The 24,337-nt window shown below is 37.4% G+C and overlaps 1 protein-coding gene across 1 annotated transcript in view; it reads left to right on the forward strand.

Annotated features, from left to right (window-relative positions):
- Positions 1-1,201: 1,201 nt before the first annotated feature.
- The window catches only part of DNAJC24 (DnaJ heat shock protein family (Hsp40) member C24), a 31,256-nt gene continuing 8,120 nt past the window's right edge, over positions 1,202-24,337 (forward strand). Inside the window, exons 1-2 of the mRNA XM_054390623.1 lie at positions 1,202-1,309; positions 23,520-23,658. Of these exons, the coding sequence (XP_054246598.1) occupies positions 1,202-1,309; positions 23,520-23,658 (247 nt within the window). The remainder of the gene's footprint in view (positions 1,310-23,519; positions 23,659-24,337) is intronic.

Genomic DNA, 24,337 nt, shown 5'->3' on the forward strand with positions numbered 1-24,337 from the left:
GTCAGGGCTCTCCCGTGAGCCACGCGCTTGGCTGCCCTCACCATGCTAAAGCTCAAAGCGCCACGCGGAGGGGTTGTTTCCCACCGGACGAGTTATCCAGGGCACCGGACGCTTCCATGGCCGGCCCGGCCGTGCAAGGACGGGTGGGTGTTTGCTGTCGGGCCTTTTGCGGTAGAGAGAGGGTTTTGCCGCCGTTAGCTGTGGGCGCTGACGGTCGCGAGGCTGTCCTCGCGACACAGCCTCTGTGCTGAACCGGTGGTGGCGGCAGGGAGCCTGGCGCTGCTGTGGCGGGGCTCCGGCGGCCTCCTTGGCCTCCCCCTGCCTCCCTCCGCAGGTCCTGCCGGCCTTCTCCCGTAGCCGAGGTCCGTGCCTCCCGTCGTGCTGGTTGGCGCGGAGCTGTTGCTGTAGGGTGACACCGCTGTGGCTTGCCCTGGGCGGCGGGCTACGGCGGGAAGGCGCTGCCCCGGGCGGCGCTTGCGTTTCCTCGTGTTTTTAAACTCCCTTGTGGGTTCCCCAGGGAGAAGAGGGTTTCAGGGAAAAAGGGATGGGGTGGGTGGGATGCTTCCCCAAAGGGATAGAGGGGACCACCGTACAGTCGGGTGGGCTCGTCTTTGCCGTTGTAGCCCGGCGATATTTGGAATAACCTGTCTCCTCCATACGAAAAAAAAGGATTTATTCTGAAGTAAGACGGTAGTCACGAGAATGTTCTTTAATGTATCTCGTTCCAGAACTGACAAAATGTCATATTTTTATGTACTTAATTTATTCATATATTAAGTGCAGTATTTCTTTAAAGTAAAAATGTGTGTTTTAAGAAGTGTGTATGTATAAAATGTGTATTTATACTCTGGGTAGTTTCAAAATAGTTCAGACATTAAAACACAAAATGATTTTAAAGGAGTATGGGCAGCATCTGAAATGTGATATTGTGAGAAACTGAACAGGAAACACAACGTGACTTAAATCACTTCATGTGTGACAGTGTGTGGAATGGAGGGGCCATATGAATTAAGCTGGTTTTTTGCACTGTAGATTTTATGTTGGGGTGTAGATCTGCTTGAAGGCTGCAGTCTGTTTCGTGATCCTGTTGGTTGTCACATTTCTTTTTTTTTTTCCTCTAACTTTTTCTTTCAAATTGTAATTCTATTTATTTAATTTTCTTACACAGTGCTAAGAAAGTAATTTCAAAGCCAGTCAGACTATGGCCTGTGAAAGGATAATGCAAAAGGACTGGTACAAAATCCTGGGTGCAAAGCCATCGGACAGTCCAGCAGAACTGAAACAGAAGTACCAAAAACTGGCTTTATTAGTAAGTGTGCCTTTGTTATTTAACCTATACAAAAGTAACTTGTGTAAACCAATAGGATGACTACAGGTTTGGGGATTACCTTTTGGTATAAATATGACTAATCAGAGTATGTTTATAATACCAGTTCACTGTGGCTGATTTAGGTTTGAAATAAACACCTCGAGTTTGAGTCGTTATATTTTGCACATAAGGATTGTTGGTCTTCTGGTTCCATATGTCTCACAGCTTTGCTAAACATTCATGAATGAACTGAGGCAAATATTTGTTCATAGTGCTGCATAATGAGACACACAAATAGAGGTCATTGTTTGTAGCACATAGTCACAAAATTTGCTAATTAATACTGCTGTGCATGCATTTATGGTGTGCTGAATGCAACCTTTGAATATATAAAGACCAGATTAGAAAGAGCAAAATGTTCTTCCTGATAGTCTGTAGTAACGGCATACAAAATGTATAGGAGGAAAATATGTTGCTATCAATAATATTTGAAAGTGTCTAGTGCATTTTTCTGGCATCACAATTTTGGTTGTGCATTAAAACTTGTGCACGTTCTCTTACTCTTTCCTGTGCTCCTGGTATAGGCATATAAGAATCTCAGAGCTTTACTGGATTACTTCATGTGATTCTTGGTTCTTCTGTTTCATTCTTTCTCCTAAATTGAAACTTTTTGTTCAAAAGTTGCTTTGGCTTGGCTTTCTGAGTAAAATGGGATGTAATTTTTTTGGTACTGTTGAGCATTTTCAACACAGAATTGCCAGGGTAGCAAAATGCCTGCATTTCCTGAAAACCATCAGTTTGGTAGAGCAAAAGGAAGATGACAAGCAGAACTCATCTTTTATATACTCTTTTGGGTAGCTGCTAATTAAACTGGCAGTATTGACAGGGTATTAGAGAGCAAGTGCATGGCTAATCTTGCTTGGTTTGACACCAGCCAGAACATCTCTTGCCCCAAAAGGGACAAAAGAATGACACACACAAACGGATTGGAGAGTGATGGAAAGTTTAAATGGAAAAGCAATTGGTGAAACTACAGAAAAACTACACAGCATAGTGGCAAAGAACATCCTAAAGCATACAGAGTCCCTTACATAGTACCCAGAGGCTTCCCAATCCTTCCCTCCTCCCACCTGAGGGTCTACCCAAACCCTTAGGGCTCTTTCTTCCCCCCTCCCACTGCTAGGCAAGTCTCAGGCTGGCCAGGTCCAAGACTGCCCCCCCCCCCCCATTCTCCTCCTGGCATTAGGCCTAGACAGGCCTAAGAGGCCTTGAGGATACTCCCCCGGCATTACCCGGTAAGAGAGGACATCTCCCACGGGGGCAGAGAGGGAAGAAAGAGGAAGAGAATGACTCTGCAGATGGCTTTATAGGGTGCAGGATTTATGGGTAGAAATACACCGTTTCCTGTGTCCACCCCTATTGGGTGAGCACCCAGGACACCAGAGGTGTATCTCATGCAGCAGTGGCAAGGGGCACCCAGCCTAAACTGCCACAGGAGTTTTAATTTGGTTTTCACTGTGGTTTTTACATTTTATTCCTAGCCCCTGTGCGAAGAGATTTAAAGGTCATTTCATCAGTATGTTCCAAATTGGCACATTTTGATACTTTTCAGCTGAATTTGCTGAACAATGCAGCTGTACATCTCCTTCTGGGTACTTCCTGCTAACTTACTTCTTTGACACTGATCTGTGAACTGGGAGTCATAAGTTTCAACACTTTACAAGATGTTTGCATGCAGATAAAGGGCATAAATCCTTTGGTCCTCACTATTAAACATTAGAAGAATGAATGTAGCCAAGCTTTTTGTAAACCAAGTTTCTTAGTTCCATTCTTAATACAAATGATTGTTTTTCTGTTTCCCTGAATTACTAGTAAAATGTGACTAAAATATTAATAACGGTCTATTTGTCCTTAATGAAAACAATAGGACTGCAGTGTAAAATACCTTTTCTGTTCAGGTAGGATGTAATTTAAACTAAATACTGCAATTGATATATCTCTTTCACTGTGAATCTATGTATAATGAAGTAAAATCCTGTGTAAAGTATTGTTCAGTGCTGCTTGCCATAGAACTGAACCCACGTAGTGCCTTTCCTGTATGGATTTTATTTAAATGAAACTGACCTGTGTGTTACAGCACTGTGTTTTAATGTAGTTATTCTGAAGTGCATGAAATGAGGATTGTTGGAGCTTACAGGTGTTTACCTGTAGTTATAAAGGATGACAACACAATTTTAATATACCAGCTTTTCTTTAGAATTTGTGTATTTCCAAACTAATTGCTTAGTGTTCTTTATTTGAAATCTGTGAGAAATACTAGGAAAAAAAAAGGTACTTTTTTTTTCCCCCTCCTTCTTTTGCTGTTTCACTCAGGGTTCTTTTGCTATCTTTCTGACTAAAAAGTCATGCTGATATTTACTGATAGTTGTTTTCTCCAAGACAGCTCTGCTGCTTGTCTCTTGTTGTTGCCATATGGTCTGTCTCTATTCATAATTTTCTTTTAGCTGAGTTGTTACATCCTCAACTTATTTTCCACATGCCAATACACCATCTAGCACAGGCGATCCAAAGTCTCCAGAAGCATGGTGGTAATAAAGCCAATTATTTGTATGCACTTTAAAATCTCCTTGGCTATAGGAGTGACTGGAGACTACACCATATACCTTCACTAAAGGTGTTCATACAGTTTTGAGTCACAGTGTGAATGTTATTGCCACAGATGTTGAGTCCAACAAGTTCCATGGCTAAAAAAGCTGCTAGATGTTCTTGAGAGCGAAGTCCACCATGGCATGTTAATATTCTCAGTGATTTAAGAAATCTGTGAACTACGCACTTCTGAATATTAGTGGAATATAAAAGGGAGTTGTATGTTTGTCCTGTTCTGATGCTCTTTATTCCCCAGGCATTCACTGTGTTAGCACAAAGCACAGCATGGGATAGACCTCTCATCCTACCTGTTGTGCCCCACTCATGAAATAATTGCTTTGCTCCCTGAGTAAAGCTTGTACTTGGAGCTTTTGATAGCTTCAAATTCATTTTGGCTTTCTGAAGCTGTTGTTGGAGGTTGTGGTAGAAGTAGTAGTAGTGTGGGCAGAGAACAGGTCTACATGCAAGTGTTTGTCTACTGTGGTAGCAGTCAATTACCAGAGTAACTCCAATTCAGAAGCTGGAGTAGCAGATGAACACAGATGTGAATCTCTTTTTAAAAGATTTAATGACAAATTATACGGAAAAGGTGCCTAGTTTGTGTAGCAGCAGAAGTTAACCTCCTGAAGAATTTGTACTGTGCTAAATACCTTAAAATCTGAAAGTTTATAAAGCACCTTGTATCTTAGATACCAATTGCAATTAGTATGACATTGATTCTGTAATTGTGAATATTCTGATCACGGAAGTTGATTAGTATCAAGCTTAGTAGATGATGACATTTATTTTTAAAAATAATTTTGCTTTTAAAATAAAATGGCAAATATCTGAGTCCAGGACTTCTTCAAATGATCCCCTGTGCTTCATATTGAGCATTTGCTTTTTGCCATCTGCTATTTTCTATTTGTCATCACATGTATGCTTAGCATCTTGAATGAACAGGCAGATGTAAATTTCCAAAGCAAAAAAAAAGAGTTGGAGATGTTGCCATATGCCATCCAAAGGATAACTATGTTTGTAGTTAAATCTCAGGACTGACCTTAATAAAAAGTAGTACACCTTGAAAAATGGTTAAACTGTAGACTTATAAGAATGATTTCATAAGGGAAAAGTAGCTTAAAACTGATTAATTTTTTTAGTATAACTTGTTTTGGTCAATCCTACCAAATTAATGATGGAAAACATTAATTGCCCATAACTTAAAACTATAGATATGCCCTCTACTAGAGTGAACACATTTGCTTACCATTTTCTCATATTTTACTTTACTGTACTGACTTTTTTTCATGTGGTCAGGTCACAACATGTTTCAGTGAATTATTTTGCTACAGATAATGTCAGTTTCATTTTTAAGAAAGGTATTCATTTGATACAGAAAATAGCATAGATTTGGCCTAAAAGTAGTGATTGTTTTTTTTTTAATAATTTTTTTAACCTTCTAAGTACTTAAGTAAAAGTTCTTATTTATATAATTTCCTTGCAGGTAAACAAAACTTACATTTCTTTCTTTCTGACTTCTTGTGCATTTGTGTGACTCTGATACCTGGATGGTCTTGACACTATTGTAACAATGAATAGCAACTGAAGATGACATAGCTTTGGGCACAAGATGTGTGACACTGACACTGTTACGAATATTTTGTTTTCAAAACAAAATCAAACTTTTGTGTATGCTGGTTCATACTCTGGTGTCTTCTCTAGAGCAGTGCTGCATCAGTAATTCTGAAAGAAAAACAGTAAAGAAATGTGTGGTTTGTAACCAGCATAACTCAGTGTAAAGAGTCCTCAATTTGCTGTTTTAAGTTCATGCTGAAGTGCTTTCTGAAGCACATAAGTATTGCAGCTCAAAAACTGAAAAGAAATCACAACAAATTTTGAGAATTTGTCTAAGTAGTCAAAGTTTGGTTTTAACCTTCTGTCTTGTGAACATGCTGATGTGTTTGAGATATTAGGGATGCATGTAACCTTTTTGTGCACAGTTATATATGTAGTAGTTTTAACAAGAACATTTCTTAAATGGCTAAATAGGCTTTATACTCTATATTTAGTTTTCAAGGAATCCCTGTAGCTTTTAGGAAGGACAGTGGTTATATTCTGTTTCTGAATGTGTATAAAATTAGCAGAGGATGAAATTAGATTAACAAAAATAGGATACTGGGGGAAAAAAATTACACTATCGTATTATTGGCACAATTTTTACATCTCCTTGGTCGAAGAATGAGTTGCCAGACTGTTTTTGAATTTTCACATAGCTGCTCTGTATCTGAAAACTGCTTTTTACAGGGAATAAAGTCACCCAACACAAGCTTTGTCTAGATGAAAATCAGATGTCTGTTCCTGTTGATGCTGATGATATTATAGGATACCTTTCATCTAGAAAAAAATTATTGTGCAGGAAAATTATATGCTACTGTTACAATGTCTGCCCTAATCTTAAAGAAAATCCATGTAATTTGAGCAGGGAGTTTACAGGAAGCTCCTATTTTTAATATGGTAAGGAAATAAAATGTGCCATTTAACACACAGTGTTACAAAGATTATCTTTTTATCAGAAGGGGTGGTGTGTGTATAGAAATACAAATGACGTGTTAAGGAGTTCACTTAATCTGTTTGAAAGAGTAGAAAATTTGAAAACAGAACATCAGGCATAGGTGAGAATGACTCTCAGCAAGAGCCACAATGAAGAGTGACATTAAAAAAAATTAATGAAGCAAAATAACTTCAAGAAGAGATTATTCTGTTGAGTTTGTGTAAAGGAAAGACATACCTGGACAGAAAAAAAATCTGTTGAATCTTAGATTTATGTACATATTAAATTCTTCAATCACCAGAAATGCAGGGTGTATTTATATAACAAAAAGTTAAAGAACTGCTTCCACAACTCTTGTTTAAAGTTTGTTCCTGACTGAATTCAGTGTTACTCCTGAAAGCACCTGCCTACTGAAGAAGTTCTTTTCATTTTGAGAATGTCTTTAAAATGAAAACACTTACAGCTTTGTTTCAGAAGTCTAAATGAAGAGTTTTCGTGATGAAAATCATGTAGTGTGTATTCCTTTTTAGTAGCTTTTGTAGTTTGAGTAGTGACATACTTGTTAGAGAAACTTAACAGGTCATCGTCCTTAGCTAACTCTGGTTTCAGCTTGTAGAAAAGTTCAGTGCAGCCTGGTTGTAGCGTGACTGCAGTTAATTTTAATTGCAGCAGAGAGAAAGATAAGCCATTAAATTTAATGCAGAGGGCTAGTGTTTTGACACTGAGTAGTTTTATTTTGAGCTGTTCTCTACATCTGATTTACTACTTATGACTTTAATGAAATGCAAGGGGGCATGTTCTCAAGATGGGGCTTGAAAACTTTGTTATTAGATTGTGTAGCATATAATGAACTCAATGTTGCAGAACTCACTAGTTCAAACAGCTTGGTTATGATCATGCTGAGGTTCTTGCTGCTCTTTATGCTATAAGAGTTTTGGTTTGATTGATCCACCTGGGGGTTTTTGTGGTGGTGGTGGTTTGGTTTTGTTTTTCTTATACCAGCAGAGGTCATTATGATATCCAGTAGTAAGTCAGAAGAACAAGTATTTACTCTAGCAACAATCCTGGTGCAGTAATGGGAACTTCTATCAATCTGAACAAGATTGGAGCCAGAAGGCAGACGTCCTGGAGGTGCATGATGCTGCCACCTGCAGTGGTACCCAGTGCCGCATCCCAGCCAAAGATCCTGCTCGCTCAGAATCGTGTGAAGATGTAATGCTTGGGCAGTTGGGCCTGGGGCCTTACATGCTCCCCTTAGGCTCTGGCCACTGGGAGCCAGGGTTATGCATAATGAGCAGCTGGCTGATCACATGAAATGCAGTCATTAAACAATTAGTGTACTGATTGGTCAGCAACCAGCTGGAAGACATATTGTGGACACATCCTATACAAGAGTGGGCTGGGAAAGGTATCCTGGCTTGGAAAAGGGACAGGGCAAGAGAGGTCATGGGTGTAGGTGAAGAGGAAAAGGATGTTGTCAGCTATCACAGTAGGAAGAGGGGTGAGAGGATTGGTGTACAGTGCTCCTTTGTTGGAGGTGGGTATTTACCATCTCTCAGTTGATATGGAACAATGTCTCACTTATTACTTTGTAATTTTTTATATTGGTTTCTAAAGGCACAGCTGAATTTTAACAAGTGAATGGTGTGACCATCCCTACAGCAGAAATTTATTTTTAACTTTAACATAGAATGTGAGAAAATCACAAAACAAGCCAGCAATATATTGCTTATCCAGGTAGTTCAGCCAGTTGTGAAAGTAATGTTAGTTTGGAAAATGATTGCTGAATGTAATCTGTTTATTGTCCTTAGTTTATGATAAGCAGCTTCTGATACTTCAGCCTCTGTAGTTTTAAGATGCATACCTAAGAACAGAATGGGTATTAGGGAATTGAAATGTAAACTATAGCTAATGTGTGCTTGGCTTTTAATTTAATTTGTGCTTTGCAATGGAGCAGTGTCCTGAGGCAATATAAAATTAAAATTCTGATTAAAAATAATCTTTAGTACTATCTTAATAAGCTAAAGATGTTTCTTAATATTTGCGAGAGTTTTTGCAGCACTTTTGAAGACACACTGAAGGAGTTTTTTATTGCAGTGTGCTTTTTATCTCATTTCTAAAGTGAGGCATCTGAAATAAAAATCAGGTACTGAAAGATATTAATTAAAGCACAAAGAGAGAAGCTACAAAGACCAGCATAATGTTTTCACATAAGTTAATGTTCTGATTGCTCTGATTTTTCTGACGTTTGAGCAGCCACAGTCAAGGGTACTTTGAGTTGTTCAACACTTTCAAATTAGATTGTGTCTACAGCTGAAAACTTTTAAGCATTGGCTCAACTATTTAAAGAAGCTGTAATCCCAGAAGCTGAGTTGGAAGGATAATAAATTTTAAGGGTAGAATTAAACATTTGCAGTAACTGTGTTTATATAAGGAGCACTTACTGCTATTAAATGAAAGTGACCAGAATTATGTTGAATGGGAAATAACTATTGTAGTATGATGTAGTAACCTATAAAAGTTAGTGGTTTGTGGACTTGGTTTTTTTTGGTATGTCTTTTGGTTTTGAGATTCAAATAAATTAAAATATATAATATTATTATGGAAACTTGTTAAAGCAACACATCCCCACTTTCTTTCTTTCTGTCATCTTTAAACCTTTTAGAGTCAGAAAATCATGATCTGAATGTCAGAACTGTCTGTCCCACCCTTCATCTTCTGCTTGCCTCACTGCGTCATGAATGATGTCTTATCTCCCTCCCGTTGTGCTCAAATGCTCGGCACACATGAGGTCATTTGAACTGATTTAGTGCAGCAGTGAAAGGAGAGCTGTCTTGTAGGACACTTTGTAGCTAGCTGGTGGTGTTACAGGAAGAAAGTTTAGCTTTTCTGTTGTAGTCTGCCAGTCATTTGGATACATTCTTTGTCATTTCATTCTTAGTATGTTAAAAGTAATGCTTTAAAGCTGGAAAGTCAATATTCAGATATTTCAGAAACTTTGCCTGTTGTTATTCCCAATAAATTAACAATAACGAAGAAACTCAACGCTTGTGTTCTTTGGATTTATGACCTAAGAATGTCAAAGAAGGTAAAGATAAACTTTTCTGAGTAGCATCTTGTTTCAAGAAAAGAAAAATGTTTAGCTAAGATTAAATCCTAACTAATTAGTTGTTTGAGGAGAGGCTGAACAAGAGTTCTTCTTGAAGAGGTACTTGCCTTCTGTCAGAGCATGCCAGCAATCCAGTATTAGTTCCTACAGCTACAGAAGAGCAGTGCAAAATAGGGGCTTGGTAGGATTGTCTCAGTTTATCTCTGGCTGGGTTGATATAGTGTAACATGTTTAGTAATAGATCTCTGAAGTTAAGCCACTTCCTAAAAGGTGGGTGGTTTCTTTTCAGGATTGCATCTGAATGTTTTCTAAACCAGGCACTTAAATTCTGTAATTATTTAGCTTGATGTGTCCATTTCTAAAGCTCAGCTAAGGCCTAAGCTGTTATTTCAGGATCACAAATGATTTCAAATACTGTGGAACTTCTATATTGCTTGTAGAGAGAGAAAGCTGAAAGCAGTCTTTTCAAAAAACTAAACCACCTGCAACTTCTGAAGTGTTATGCAAGTGTTACAGTTATGGTCACTAAGATATTTTTTTAGTTCTTCAAGGCTTGCTATCTACAGTGACTTCTGCAGCTCAAATGCTTTAAGGACTTTGATTATTTTGCACTATGCTTAAATCTGACCTCTTAAAGTGACTGCCTAGTTTCAGATAGTCCAAAAGAATTTGCAAGTTAATGGCATACTTTGGTTTGGAATACCATTTTAGGGATGGGGAGACCAAAACAAAAGACTTTGCTTTCTGCTCAGCAGTTCTTTGACTTTCTCAGCCTGCAGAAAGGTATTCACCTTACACGTCACAGTGGCAGCTGAAGCCTACTGCCCCTAACTGCCTGTCCCTGCCCTTTTGCCAGATGTTACTCAGCTGGGAAATAGCATCCTGTGGGTTTTCCTTCATCCACTACTGTATGTGTCAGCTGGAAAAGTTCATGCCTATTTTTTCAGTAGTTTAAGCAACCCTGGTTATTTGTTGTTACTAATTTGGATGTTTCTCTTAAATAACACAGGATTCTGACATTTACTTAAATGTGAAAATGGTATTTGCCTGAACTAGTTTATTAACAATTTGTGTAACTGATATTATCATATGACTAGGACCACATTAACTTGGGCCTAAGCAACAGAACATCATTTCATGTGCTATTTAACAGCATAAATTTTGATGACAGGGGCCAGAAATGTAAAAGCAGTTTTTAAAATTTCCTTTGTACTTTTGTTTTTACCTTTACACTCCTGTAAATTTTAAAATGTTTAATTTCTTTCTTTGTTTTCTTTTGATAGTGTCTTGGGGGTTCCTTGAGTTTTTTTGGTTGGTCTTGGGTTTGGAGGGGCTGGGGAGGGGAGGGCAGTCCAAGCGGTAGGGTTTATCTTCTCCTTTTGTGTAGCACAGTTTCATTTCATTTTTCATTAGAGATTACTTCTGAGTGTAGGACCAGCTCTGCAATCACAGGACTTCTACAAGTAGGATCAAACTGAACGTGATTATTTCCAGAGAAGCTGAAATTTAAGTCTATAAAAGTGTAGTCAGAACTACAGTAGCAATTCTGCTGCTGCTGCAGTTAAATGTATAAAGCAAGTATACAAAAGGTGGGGAGTTTGGCGGCCAACAGCAAGTGCAGAGGAGGAAAATCAGATTCTTATCAGATTATTCAGATGGTTCTCAGCTTAAATTCATGCCCTATTTGACAAAAGATTACAATTTTCCAGTGAGTAATAGACTCATTCAAATAATGGTCAGAAGTTAAATTATTAGCCTGTGTGGTTTTAAATGTGAAAGACCAGGATATGGTGAAATTCTTGGCTTAATCAGAGAGAAAGTTGATAAGTTTAAAGTATGGTTAAGCAAGATAACTTTAAAAAAAAAATGCAGTAATTTTCAAGACTTTGGACTGATGGTATTATCCTCACAGTTTTTACTATTACTAAATACTTCTGTTTGCTGTGTATATTTTGTCCTGACTTTTGGGGTTTTTCCATTCTGGCTGGTTTTAAAAGAAAGCAAGTTGTTGTCTATGGGTGATTTCTTTTAAAATTATTCATTGGGTGATGAATAACTGAAATGTTACAGGAAAATTCCTTTTTCCTACTGTGTGTTGTCTTCATGATGTTTTGATGTAAATACCCTGAGTTACAGGAATACAGGAATATAATTTTCTTATAGTAGCAGCTACAGCAGCAATAATAGCTGAAATATTTCTATTTTGATGGTTCTTACTTGTCTCAAGGAAAGCTGGAGGTCTGCTGTGCTGTATGTTGTGTATAGCAGAGATATTTTTTTCTAGGCTGAAGGCCTGGAAAAGAGTAATCTGTGTAAAACATGCAAGCAGTTGAATGTTTTTGTGGGAAGCTCAGTTTGATGCTTGCGTAATTTCTGATGATGGTAGTTGGTGAGGAGGGGAAAAAAGGGATTGAAATGGACACAGCTTTCACCAGCTAGTTGATCACTGAGCAGTGTTAGGAAAATGGATGAAGGTGAAGAGATTAGATGAAAAACTACACTTATGTTTCCTCAGATTAGGGACATTTCCACATCTTGGAGGTGGACAGTAGAGGCTGGAATCAGTCACAGCAGTTAAGAAGATCAGGTAGCAAAAGGCTAAACTTGTTAAAAAGCTTAAAGATTGTTTGTGTTTGGGGGGGGGGGAAGGAAGAAGGGCTGAATTGAAGTAATGAATCAAGAAGATAAATTCCTTGCTCTTGTCAAGCTGTCTTTGGATAGATATACTTTGGGGGAGTTTAAATGAAAAGGTTGAATGAAAAGATTGAATGTCACAAGGAACTTCACTTTCATTTTCTTCTCTTTGCCAGTGGAAAAAGCAGGCTACTTCCACATTCCCTGCTAACTTCTGCCAATTGAGTGAACACATTGAAAAGATTGATTTGTGGGCCAGGAAGGCAAGTTTAAGACCTGGAACCATTCTTTTCATGAAAGTGAAGAAGTTACACATTTCTGAGAGAGGGCTTTCAAGTCTTTTTATTTTGTGCTGTTTTAACATAAGCCCACACATCTTCCTTCCCACCGCTCTCCCCAAAATACTTGGCACATGAAGTTTTTCAATACTGAATCCTGCTAGTTACTTAGAATGGAGATAGCTTACAAATATGTAACCAATAGTGGAAGCTGATCTAGTCAATGCATTCACTGTTTTGAGTGTCCCAGTGAAGTGCAAGTGTTACATTCTTGATGTTTTTACAGCTGAAATACAGGTCCTATATTTAGCCCACTGAACATGCATCATTCCTGTTACACTCTGTGTGCAAGGAGAGAAATTATCTCATCAGTTACATTTAGGAAGCCTGTAGAGAAATGAGGCAGATACTTGATAAAACTTCTATTTGCTTTGGTCTACTCACTTCATCCTGCTAGCGTGGTGCAGAGGAACAGTGTTTGTGATGTAGCCTCCCGGAAAGCATTAGGTGGCAGCAGTGTGTTGTATTTCGCGGCTGCTTTGTCGGTGGTTTGATCTTCTGCAATCCTTGCAGTGTAATAAATGGAGAGAGCATCTTTTTTTATTTCTTACAGGGTTTTATAAAACGCTGGTTTATGGTTGTTCTGTCTGTCTGTGACTGCGAGGGCAGCTGTTGTTTGGAGTCTTGCATACTTAGGTGGGATTAGCGTGCTGTAGCCTTAGCCAAATATTCATGCCTTCTGATACACAGTATCTGACAGTGATAATATTAACTGCAAATATTCTGATGAGAAATATACTGTTAATGGCTAAGTGAGTTCAGTTTTGCAGCCTTTACTTGTTCATAAGCTGTTATCATTTCTAAATTTAATGCAGCCTGTTAGATGAAATATGAGTTGTTGTTTTTTTTTTCTTGTGTTTGCTCTTTTTTTTTTCTTAGATAAAAACAAACTTAGGCTCCAGAGAGTGTTGGTAGAAACATAATTAACCTTTCAGCATAGTAGTGATCTTAGACAAGTGTGACTACCTTGTGACCCTTTTGGAAGTGTTTTTTCCCTTCATTCTTGTTTCTCACAGGTAAAGGATCTTGAGGAGTTTGGAACTGGTGTTGCATTGTATTAATTGGGCAGGATGATCAATTAATAGAAGAGGAGCAAGAAAGTGTTGACAGAACATGGTATCTAATTAGTACCTGATGAACCATGTAGGTCACAGAGCTCAGAGTGTAATATTGCTTCAGGGTAGCTCCTATACAAGACCTATACATGCAAAACAGGCCTTGCAGAAAAGCTAAAAAAAAAAAGAGTATTTCGGCATAGTTCCAGTGAAGGAAATCTTCATTACTGGAAAAAATCCACTTTCCACTGCAAACTTGGAGAAAGCTGGGGATATATCATCATGTCAACCCTGTGTTTTGTATAAGTCTTACTGTTAAAAAACATGCAGCCTTTTGTTTGCTTAGTTGCTTGGTTTGTTTTATGCAAGAGGTGATCTACAAATTATGGAATGAGATTAAACAGGGGGTTTTAAATAAAATTACATAGTTTTTCTTCCTGCTTTTTTGGAGTAGTAAGGAAGAAATACTAGGGCAGGAAGATTTCCTGGCTCATGATAAAATGGCAAGCAAAATCAGTCTACGTTAAGAGCAGGGAGCACCACGTTAAGGCTCCACCCTAACTGGTTTTCTATTACATCTTAGTAATAGCTCTGTACTTGAAAATCAGTTTTGAATGGAGAAGTACTTTGAGTCTAGCAAGGTAGCACTGCCAGAAATCTGTAGTTACTGATTATTAGGGTTTTTTCTTTCATTTGTATAAATGCACTGGTAACTCATTCATTCAGAAATTCTTCCTCCTGTGACAGGAGAAAAGTTTAATGTTTACAGATTTAAAACATTTTTTGAGGTGATTTTTTTTTCTTGCAGTTTGTTTGTTTTATTGAAATAAACCACTTCCTGTTTTAGAATACTTTTCTTGAATAAATCACTTCCATTTTTGTAAAATAAACTGAAGTGGTTTTTTACATCCTGCCCTAATTTAATGGCTTCAGCCAGTGAAGTTGAAAAATGGTTTCTTTTTGTGACCTTTCAGTGAGTACCACAGGATGGGGGCCAAGTGCATGTTTGTCATCTTTTTTTTTTTTTTTTTTCCCTTGACCAGCACAGGTGGCTTATAACACATGCTTTGCCTAGATTTACTTATCCAAAAATTCAAATTCCAGTTTCATAAACAATTTTATAATTCATTCTGTGGTCTGATTTGAGGCCATCACAGAATGGATTCATCCCTAAAGCATAGCAGCTACGTCTGCATGGATTCTAATCTGTATATCACGCCCATAACCAGACTAAATGATCATTTGGTTGCTCACATACTGCTGTCATATACATGGGGTAGGTAATACCAAATCTCTGTGGTAATTCTATTACCTGCTGATAGGGATTTGTGGCTTCAAGTATTCACGGTGACTATGTAAAATTAGCAAAAGTGTTAGCTTCAAATGTCATCATATAGCTTTGGAGTATTGTAATTATGTTATGTGGGTCCTTTGTGTGTGATATGTCTAGCAGGGAGATCGTTCAGCTTTGTATTTTGGTGCTCTATCAACTGATCTGGAACTTGATTACAAACACTGCCACAAACCTTATGATGGCATAGGAGAGAACTGGAAATGTGCAGTTTTGCTGAGGTGTGGGGTGACAATGAGAACCCACTCTTCTGTACTGAGCTACATTTAGCTGTTGTATTTCAGATATAGAAGTTTAATTTCATCTCGGATTGTTCTAAACATAGATTTATTGAGCTCTGAAAGGAGTAGAAGCACAATGCCTAGTTTTTGTGATAATGATTATGAGGTCTGGGGCCTTGACCAGCCACACTTAAAATTGCTTGACAACAGATTTCAAGAAGGGTACCCTTTATCAAAAGCCTCAAGTCATTATGAACTTCATAGTGTTGGCAGGGTTTTTCCACTAGTCTCATGTTCACACTTCTGGATCAAAGCAACAAAACTCTATTTACAAAGGTAATTTTAAAAGAGAAGGATGCAGCACTAAGCTTACTTGTCCAAACTTGATTCCAAAGTTATGGGAATATGAAGACTGAACACTGGATTTATTTTGGAGAGAGAAAAAAATGAGTCCAAATGAGTCCAAATCCAGAGAATGTTAGCCTGCCATATTATTTTGGCTATTGAAATGATTTAGAAGGGTTGTTGATTTCTTAGATATTTATAGATGTGGCTTAACCATTGTGGTCATGTGGCCACATTAAGGAATCTTGTTTTAATTTCTAATAAAAATTTATTCATGTGTTCTGTAGATAACTGGAGAAATTAATGCAATTATATGACCCAGTACAGCCCTTGTTTAGCAGTTAATTTCTTCAGATTTCTGTGAGCATTTGGTCAGATCTATACAGATTTGGTTGTTGGTTTAAATCTAGCCAAGGCTGGTGGTGTCTTAATTGCTACCACAGAGCAACCATTTGGCCTGTGCAAGATGAATGTTGTCAAGGTACCTTCTGCAAGGCAGACATTCATCCACTGGGAATGTATCAGGAAAGTTTTCATTAATTGGTCCCTTTGTTGGCATTTGTGGCAGAGCAGCCAAAAACTGAGTATGAACAGACACTCTGTGTCAGGGAGTGAGATTTATTGGCAAGTCCCAGTAAAAACTGGTATTTACTACATATATTGTGAGCAGGGGCAAAAGACTTTCTTCCTAAGAACAGGCTGGCATTAAATGTACTCAGATTTTTTTTTTCCCCTTTCTTTTTTTCTTCCTCTTTTTAAGACAGGGAGATGTAACAAAAATCCAGGCTACAGTGAGAGATTAAGCAGGAAATAGCTGGTTAATATTTTTCTTCTTCCTGTTGACTGTATTGCAGCTTCTTTTTAATATGATGTGAAGTGTTATGATGAGCTCTGTAGTCTACAGACAAATTTGCATGGACCTATGAATACTTCTGTCAGATGAGAACACTTGACAGTTTTTGTCCTGACCTCATTAGCTTAACCTGTAGATAATAACAATTACAGCTGAGAATGTATGCATGTTGTATAAAGCATGAGAAATGTTCTTAAATATAGTTTCCAGTTTTGATTTCTGTTTATGTTCCTGTTAGGTCTTGCATTATGTTGCTGTGTTTTGTTAAAAGGAGGCACTTCGTTATATTGCAAGGGACATACTGGTAATGATTTGTGAGTTTTGTCGTAGTGCAACACACTTTGTATAGACCCAGACTGTTTGTTAGGCTTTCAGTTCTGCTCATTTTGTCTTTAAAAGAATTTTAACTTACTTTGTGATAATGTGGATTAAAGAAAATAATAGTTTAGATTTACTAAACAAATAAACTATCATATATTGACTCAGAATTCTGATTCTGAAATTTTGAATATGTTGTCTCTTGACTATTGAGCTCTTGAAACAAGAATAAATAGATTGAATTCTCAAAATACAAATAATGTAATTATTTTTTAAAGTGCAATTCCAGTAAGGAGTCAAAGCCTCATTCTGTTGGATTCCTAGCCATGAGTCTGAAATATTATTTGAAAACATTGGCTTGAGTTTCTTTCTTCATCCAGCTGCTTCCATTTCACCCCCTCTCGTTCTTTTTCTTTTCTGAACGGCATAGTGTCCAACCCCAGTGTCATCCATCTAGCTCTCCTATCATCAGAAATGGATGTCATTGATGTGTGCTGTTATCTCATACTGCCCAATGCTTGTCCATGGTGACTTTCACTTTTGTTAATCCAGCTGACCTTTGCCCTACCACTTTTGTGACTTTCACCTGTTTATATTTTTAATTCAGTTCTGTCATTCATCAAAAATGGTAGCTTCATAAGATAGGAAATAGTGCTCCATTTGTACAGCTTGGGTTGAGTTTCTCTTCCCTGACCACAATGCAGGGGAGTAGGGTGGGGGGTGCATGGAATAGGCAGTTCATACTTGTCTGGAAGTCTTATTTTTAGCAGCATTACATGAAACAAATACTGTCAAGCTATAAACTATCATAGCTACTGCTACATGCCTAAAATAGAGAAAGGGAGAAGGATGTTAAGAGATATCAAGTTAATTTTAGATGCTAATATGCTGTCCTTGACTTTTATTTACAGTTTAGATTTAGTCATTATATGTGGTTCCTACAAAAGCACAAGTATTTGAATGTGTGTGAGTAATCCCCTGTGAAAGTCTTACTATTTGATTTACTCAGCAACTTAGAGCAAAGCTTTAAATACATCCCATACTCAAATATAGGCAGACATCCCCTATTGAAATAAAGTAGGAATTCAAGACTTGTCAGTTTAATTTAACAAGATGATTTCGTGAGATTGTCTAATTTCAGAGTTAAAAAATCTTTATTAAATCAGATAGTTTAGAAATTGTAACTGTTGGTATTGCTTAGTGTGGTTACTTTGTGACTCATGATAGGAAGTCCAGGATAGTCTTAACTTATTACATTTTTTCAGCTCTAATGGCTTTGTAGTGGTTCTATGTCTGTCTTTAGTTTTGAATTTTAGAACCTTAATAGTAGTTTCCCTTATATTAAAAAAAAAAAATCTCAAAGATGTATAATAAGAATTAAAGTCTGCAAATATTTCTCAAAAATGACTGTCTTGGGGGAGAAGGTTGAGATTGAATATGGTCACACCTGGTTCATCCTTTTTATATTACTTTATAATTTACTCCTGAAGATTTCTCCAAATGTTTGGCAGCTTTGCATGAAATAGTGGAAAGCAGGCAAGACAATGCTGTAGAAAGTGGAGAGTATTCCGTGTTTCAACCTTGGAAAAGGTTTAGAGCTGATCTACTTCGTTTTCCTCTGTCAGAAAGAAATAGAAAGTTTACATTTTAAGTAGGCTTGCTTAAAAGAGTTGTAATTTTAGGAATGAGAAGTTCTTTACTGTTATCTGTGAAATACGTAGTAATGAAGGCTAGCACTTTTCCCTGACTTAAAAACTGGGAAGCAAAAGGAGTTTTTGTAGTAAAGGAAGTTCCTGTTTTGGTGTACTGGAATGAGGGATGTGGTGCATCTTTGGTTTTTTAAGTGAATATCCGTTACACACAAGGCAGAATAACCATGGTAATGTGTGAAGTACTAGATGAGAAGGAATAGCACCTTTTTAACCTTTTCAACATAATCAACATTTTCAATTTGTCATCTGGAAAAGTAGCTATGAGTAGAAGTTTGACTATATTAAGCAGTTAAAATTCCACAGTTTAGCAAGAGATTGCAAATTTAGTATCAAACATGTCTATATGCTTCACCCCTCCCAGGAAGTCAGCTTAAGTTGATTCTCACTGGGTGCTGCACATTTCTTTTGAAAACTGAACTCATGAGCACCAATAAGAAATGTATATTAAACGGATTTAACTAGAGGGTTTCTGCTTGTTAATTTGAATTTGATTAAAATCAATCAGCTCTATTACATGTCTTGCACAAAGTTAGGCAACTCATACAGGTGTTAGGAGGATAGAGACATGTGTGTGTCATCTCTGTGTCATTTGATTTGTTCAACCAGCTATGGTAGCTTCTCATCTTGTGGTGTGAGAATTGCTGAGGTCTATTGGTGTGGTTATTGAGAGTTATTAGAGTTACTGAGCAAATAGGCTCTATTAACTTCCAAGGATTAAAGTCCAGTGACTTCATGGAACATAAAGTAGGCAGAAGAATAAGTAATGTGTTCCAAATTCTGATACAAACCCTGTGAGCTAAAACCATGAGTGATACATTCTATAATAAAAATATCAGTGTATAAATAAAATACAGGATGGCACTCAAGTAATTTTCAGAGTCTACACTTTTGATTATTTGGTGAATGTAACAATATTAACACCTCATTTTCTGAGACTTGAAAGCTTGCTTACTTCCTCATTCTTTATAATAGGTATCAAAGGCAATAGATTACAACTTCAGATCTCCAACAGATAACATTTAAAGTGTGTTTTTTATTTGAGCTTTGGACTTAAATGTTGGTTCAGCTTTCTCAAATCTTTTCCTAGTGCCACCCCCCCAAAAAAGAAGTAATTAAAAATTGTTATACTAAGAGCCAATCCTCAAGAAATACTATGACAATGACATTTAAGATAAGCATCAGGGGAAGGGAGCACTGTCACCTCTGTGTATGATATTTTTTTCTAGTGAATAGATGAATTAGTATATTTCCATTACCCACCAGTTTATTCTTTAACATTCACAGTAAATGCAAAGCATCATATGCTGTAAAATGATGGAAATTCCAGACACCCTTTAATAACAGGAATTAGCAAATAAGAAAGGAAAACTAGATTGGGCATGTGTATTTAACCACCTTCCTTTTCCCTTCCCTCTGTCAGACTCTAAAATATCCTTTATTAAGTACTAATACTTTGGTAAAAGCTGTTACTGTGTTGATAAATGAAGATGAAGATGAGCAAAGCCATTTTTCTGGAAGTGTTGCTTCTTTAAAATGTTACACTTATGCAACCAGAAAGATTGAAGTATATCCTAAGTTCAATAATATGCTTAAAAATAGTGCTCAGATGGCAGCTATGACACAAAGACAATTTGGATAGGTTTTGGGAAGTGATATTGCAGGAGACATTGGGAGATTGTAATGTTTTGAGTAAGAACTTAACTGGATGCATCGAGGGGGAGGTGAAGAGTAGTTCAGTTGGAGCAGAAGGAGATTGGTCGAGTAGAAAACTGCCTTGTCTGTTTGCATTACAGAGATTGTACGTGGCTGCAGCCGAGATTAACCCAGAAAAAAGGCTGAATGAGAAAAGAGGAGGAGATCAGAAATGTACATCATATTTCACCTCCCTCAAAACAAAGCCCAGCCCCTGGCTGTTGATGGATCTTATGAAGTATGTGCTGGAGAGGGAACAGAATCAGGAGCAGGAATATGGTAACCAAGAATGAGGGAAAATAGCTAAAAAGAGTACAGTTGATAAATGTCTGAAGTATTGATGGAGGACATTACTCTCTTGAAAATGCAGCAGTTACTAGGTTGCTTGAAACTTTGGTAAGGTGCCCTCTCTGGTTGGTGTCTGACCTGGCTGAATAGGGTTTAAAAGGACTGGAGAGAGAGGACACCTCACTTTTGTCTCAGATGAAAGAGAAGGGTATGGGCAGTTGAATTAGAGTGGATTTTTGCTACAGACAAGTATTGTTTGATTTTTAACCAGCAAGTTGGAGAGTAGGAAAAAGGAGTCAGTGAGGACAGGTATATAAGGAATTCAGATGAATTGGTGTCTCTGAGGGGAAAAACTGAAATCATTAGAGTAAAAGAGCAGAAGTTTGAGGATTTTCCATAGTGTGAATGTCAGCTACTAAAGACATTAGATGGTCAAATGGAGACCCAAATGGCTACTGTTTTTTCTTAATGAGTAGATCCTCTACAATGTAGTTGGTATTATTTACATGAAATTGGAGTCTTTAGAGTATAGAAACTGCATATGCTACAATACTAAATTTCCCACATCTGTAGGAAAGAAGTTAAAAGCTAAATGATTAATCTGAAGAAATGAACAGAACAGCCCTTTTTGTGTTGATTTCTTATTTTTCCAAAGTAATTTTGTGACATTTGTGGCTTACTGTTTTTCACTGACTACTTCCAGTGTAGTCCAAAATTGGTTTTCAGTCAAGCAAAGATTTGGTGTAGCACAGGAAAAGTGTCACTAGTGTTATAGGGGGGTGGGAAGAGAAGGTTCTCAATGTTCTTGGCAGGAGAGAAGTTGGTGGTGTTGGTGCTGTTTGGGGCAATTGGTCAGTAATGGTTTAGGGTTGGGATCTGAGGTGTGGTGTTGTGGCTAACCCATGCATAACAACATGAGTAACAGTTTTCTGGCAATGTTGTACAAATCTAGTTAAGTTTCAGTGGTGCTAGGTATGGTACAATACTCCTTGGTTGGACCTTTTACAGCCTTTTGGGTGTAAGCTTGTAGGAGAATGCTACCAGTATCATCCTAATGGAGCAAAATACACAGCAGGCATGTGGCATTATATCTTTCTTAGGCATTATAATCAACCTTACAGTATTTGGGCCGTATCCAATTTTTAAATGCAGCATCTGAAATATTTTTAAAATAATGCAGTATCATTCTTGTAGATAAAGTATTGCTTTGAGGAATAACTGCTGGATGCTTCATACATAATTGTTAAAATAAATAGCATTGCTAAAAGGAAATTGTCTGAGCCTTTAGTGTGATCTATTTTCCTTGTATGCTTATTAAGCATGGATTTTATTATTATTTCTTTTAATGACCTTTCACAAATGTGGCATACAGTCAACCACCAGTGTCACAAATGCTGTTGAAATACAACTGGAAGAGCTAAATTTTCAGAAAAATGGGTTTGAAAGAAAATAATACATCTAAATAGCTTTTACAGTACAGCGTGGTGCGTGCTGACAGAGCACTGGATTTAGTGCCTACCAAATAAAGATGCAGTTACTCATTATCTGCTTGGCTATTTTACAATACAGTGAGCAAATGCAATGATCAAAACTGCTGTGTTTATTTGTACCTTGGAATTTTGTTACCTTCAGATGGACAGATAAAAAAAAAGGATCCCTAAGAGATAAACCTTTATGGATTGCAGCTGTGTCTTACCAACATCTTCAGCAAGTTGCAAACAAGTCCTGAGGATGGAGAGAGAACTTCAACTGTGCTTACTCACATAGTGGATCAAAAATCCACACTTGTGTACTGATTTCATACTTGAGGTTGCAGGTACATTCATCTGTAGATGTGAAAAGATGTGTGAAAAACCTTGAGGTCAAAGCTTAGTATTTTGCTCTTCTATACATTCTCCTGTTGTCATACAGGAGATTTATCTGGGTAATTCCCATCAGTGCAAGTGACAGATACATCCATCAGTGAGCAGAAGTGATCCTTTTAAATTTGGGATTTTTTAGAGCACACATGACATTAGTATTCTTTCCTTTCCCTTCCAAAATTTAATTATAAACTAACCCAAAGGTATTCAGTTAATCAGAAGTCTGCTCAAACACTTGTAAAACAGGTGTTCAAAGTCTTCAAATCTGTTGTGCATTTCAGTACCCCAACTGATGTTAGTATAAAGGGCAGAAGTTAAAGTTCCAGAATAAGGAAAATCTTGATTTGTAACACAGGTAACAGCTGATAGATCTGATTATATTGCGACTTTCTTATCTTAAATGCTGTCTAAAATCTATATATTGAAAAAAAAAGGTGATTCTTGGAGATTAATTAAGTCAGAATGCTCTTTTCAGAACTTGTAGTACAAATGGTAAAGAGAATGTGTTACCATCTTTAATTATTATTGCCTATTTAATGTGGGATTTCTTCCAGCCATGTCCTTGAATAACCATTTCTTAACTAAAATGACACGATTTTGTAGCCAGTGATCCATGACTTTAAATATTTGGAAGGGCTATTGATTCACTGAACTGGAAGAAATTAAAGACATTGAGGCATATTTTCAAAAGTAGAATTGCATATATTATGAATTATATTTGTTCACATATTTAAATCATTTTCTAAAGGTAGGTACATGTAGTACAGCGTTCAGTGTATCTGTAGTAGCCTTAGCTAAACGTTGGTGACATTGTTTAAGTCACCTATGTTTCGTATATCAAGAGCTGCTGTAGCACTTACACCTCCTCTTGTTCCTGTGTCGTGGTCCTCTGCATGTACCTATTTCTGTTTGTGGGAGTCAGTCTCTGTAGGTAAATTGTCCATAAGACCAATGATTCCATCAGCAAATTATCCAGAAAATGCCGTCAGTGCTCATGGTGACATTTGTGCCACCGGTGGTTTTGTTGCCATTTCAGTGGTCTAATTAAATTGGCAGCTTTCTCTTGTGCCCAGCATCGTCATTCTCCTTCCTTTGGCACCTTAGTTCAGACCTTCTCCTTTTTTCTGTCCTGTTAACTGAATATCAAATGCATTATTGATTGCTCCTCTTCCACCCTCCTCACTTCCACTCCCCTCAATTTTTTTTTTTTTAATCTTGGTTTTTTTTCTTTTTTTTTTTTTTTTTTTGATTGGCAGTATCACCCAGACAAACAGAAGGCAGATGTGCCAGCAGGAGAAGTGGAGGAGCGCGTGCAGAGGTTCATCGAAATTGATCAAGCGTGGAAAATTCTAGGGAACGAAGAGACAAAAAAAGAGTATGACCTGCAGCAGCGTGGTAGGTTCCTGCCAAGGAGTGCTGTAGTGGCAGCAGCTCTTTAAATAAGCAGGGTCTGGGAGTGGTAGTTAGATGGTATTTTAAAAGGCTGTTTATTGCTGAAGCAAATGTTTCTTTCACTCTTGTCCTACTTTCGAATGTGGATCCATTATTTATAGCTTTTGCTACACATACATTAGCCAGTGAAAACATTGAATTACTTCCAACAAAACATTAGCTGGCATTATTCCTAATAATTGGAATTAATATGAAATTTATACTAATTATAGGCGTTAGGCCTTTTTATTAAGACAGCTTCATTAAGCATTCTTAATTTTAAGTCTTGTACTACATTTTGTTTCAGTATCTTAGAGGTATTAATGCATTTATACCCAGCGTTCAATGTCTGTGGGTTTATTAGCACTTCAGAATCATTAAGGCACTTTCTTTTTGGTTATGTGTTAGGGTAGCTTTCATAATTAATCTGTAGTCTAAAGCAGCCTTTTTCAAGCAGGTTTATAAATAATATTCCAATATAACACATTAACTAGGCAGCTCTAGCATGCCTTTCTTTTTATACCTCTCAGAAAATAGCTTCTTAAAACAGTGACAGGCTGTTGTGAGAAAGAAAGGGGGGAAATGTAGGTCAGGTCTGTCACACATGGGCTACCATTACATGAAGTGATAGGCTGTCTTTCTG

This window comes from Indicator indicator, chromosome 21 (assembly GCF_027791375.1).
Source record: "Indicator indicator isolate 239-I01 chromosome 21, UM_Iind_1.1, whole genome shotgun sequence".
NCBI classification, from domain to species: domain Eukaryota; kingdom Metazoa; phylum Chordata; class Aves; order Piciformes; family Indicatoridae; genus Indicator; species Indicator indicator.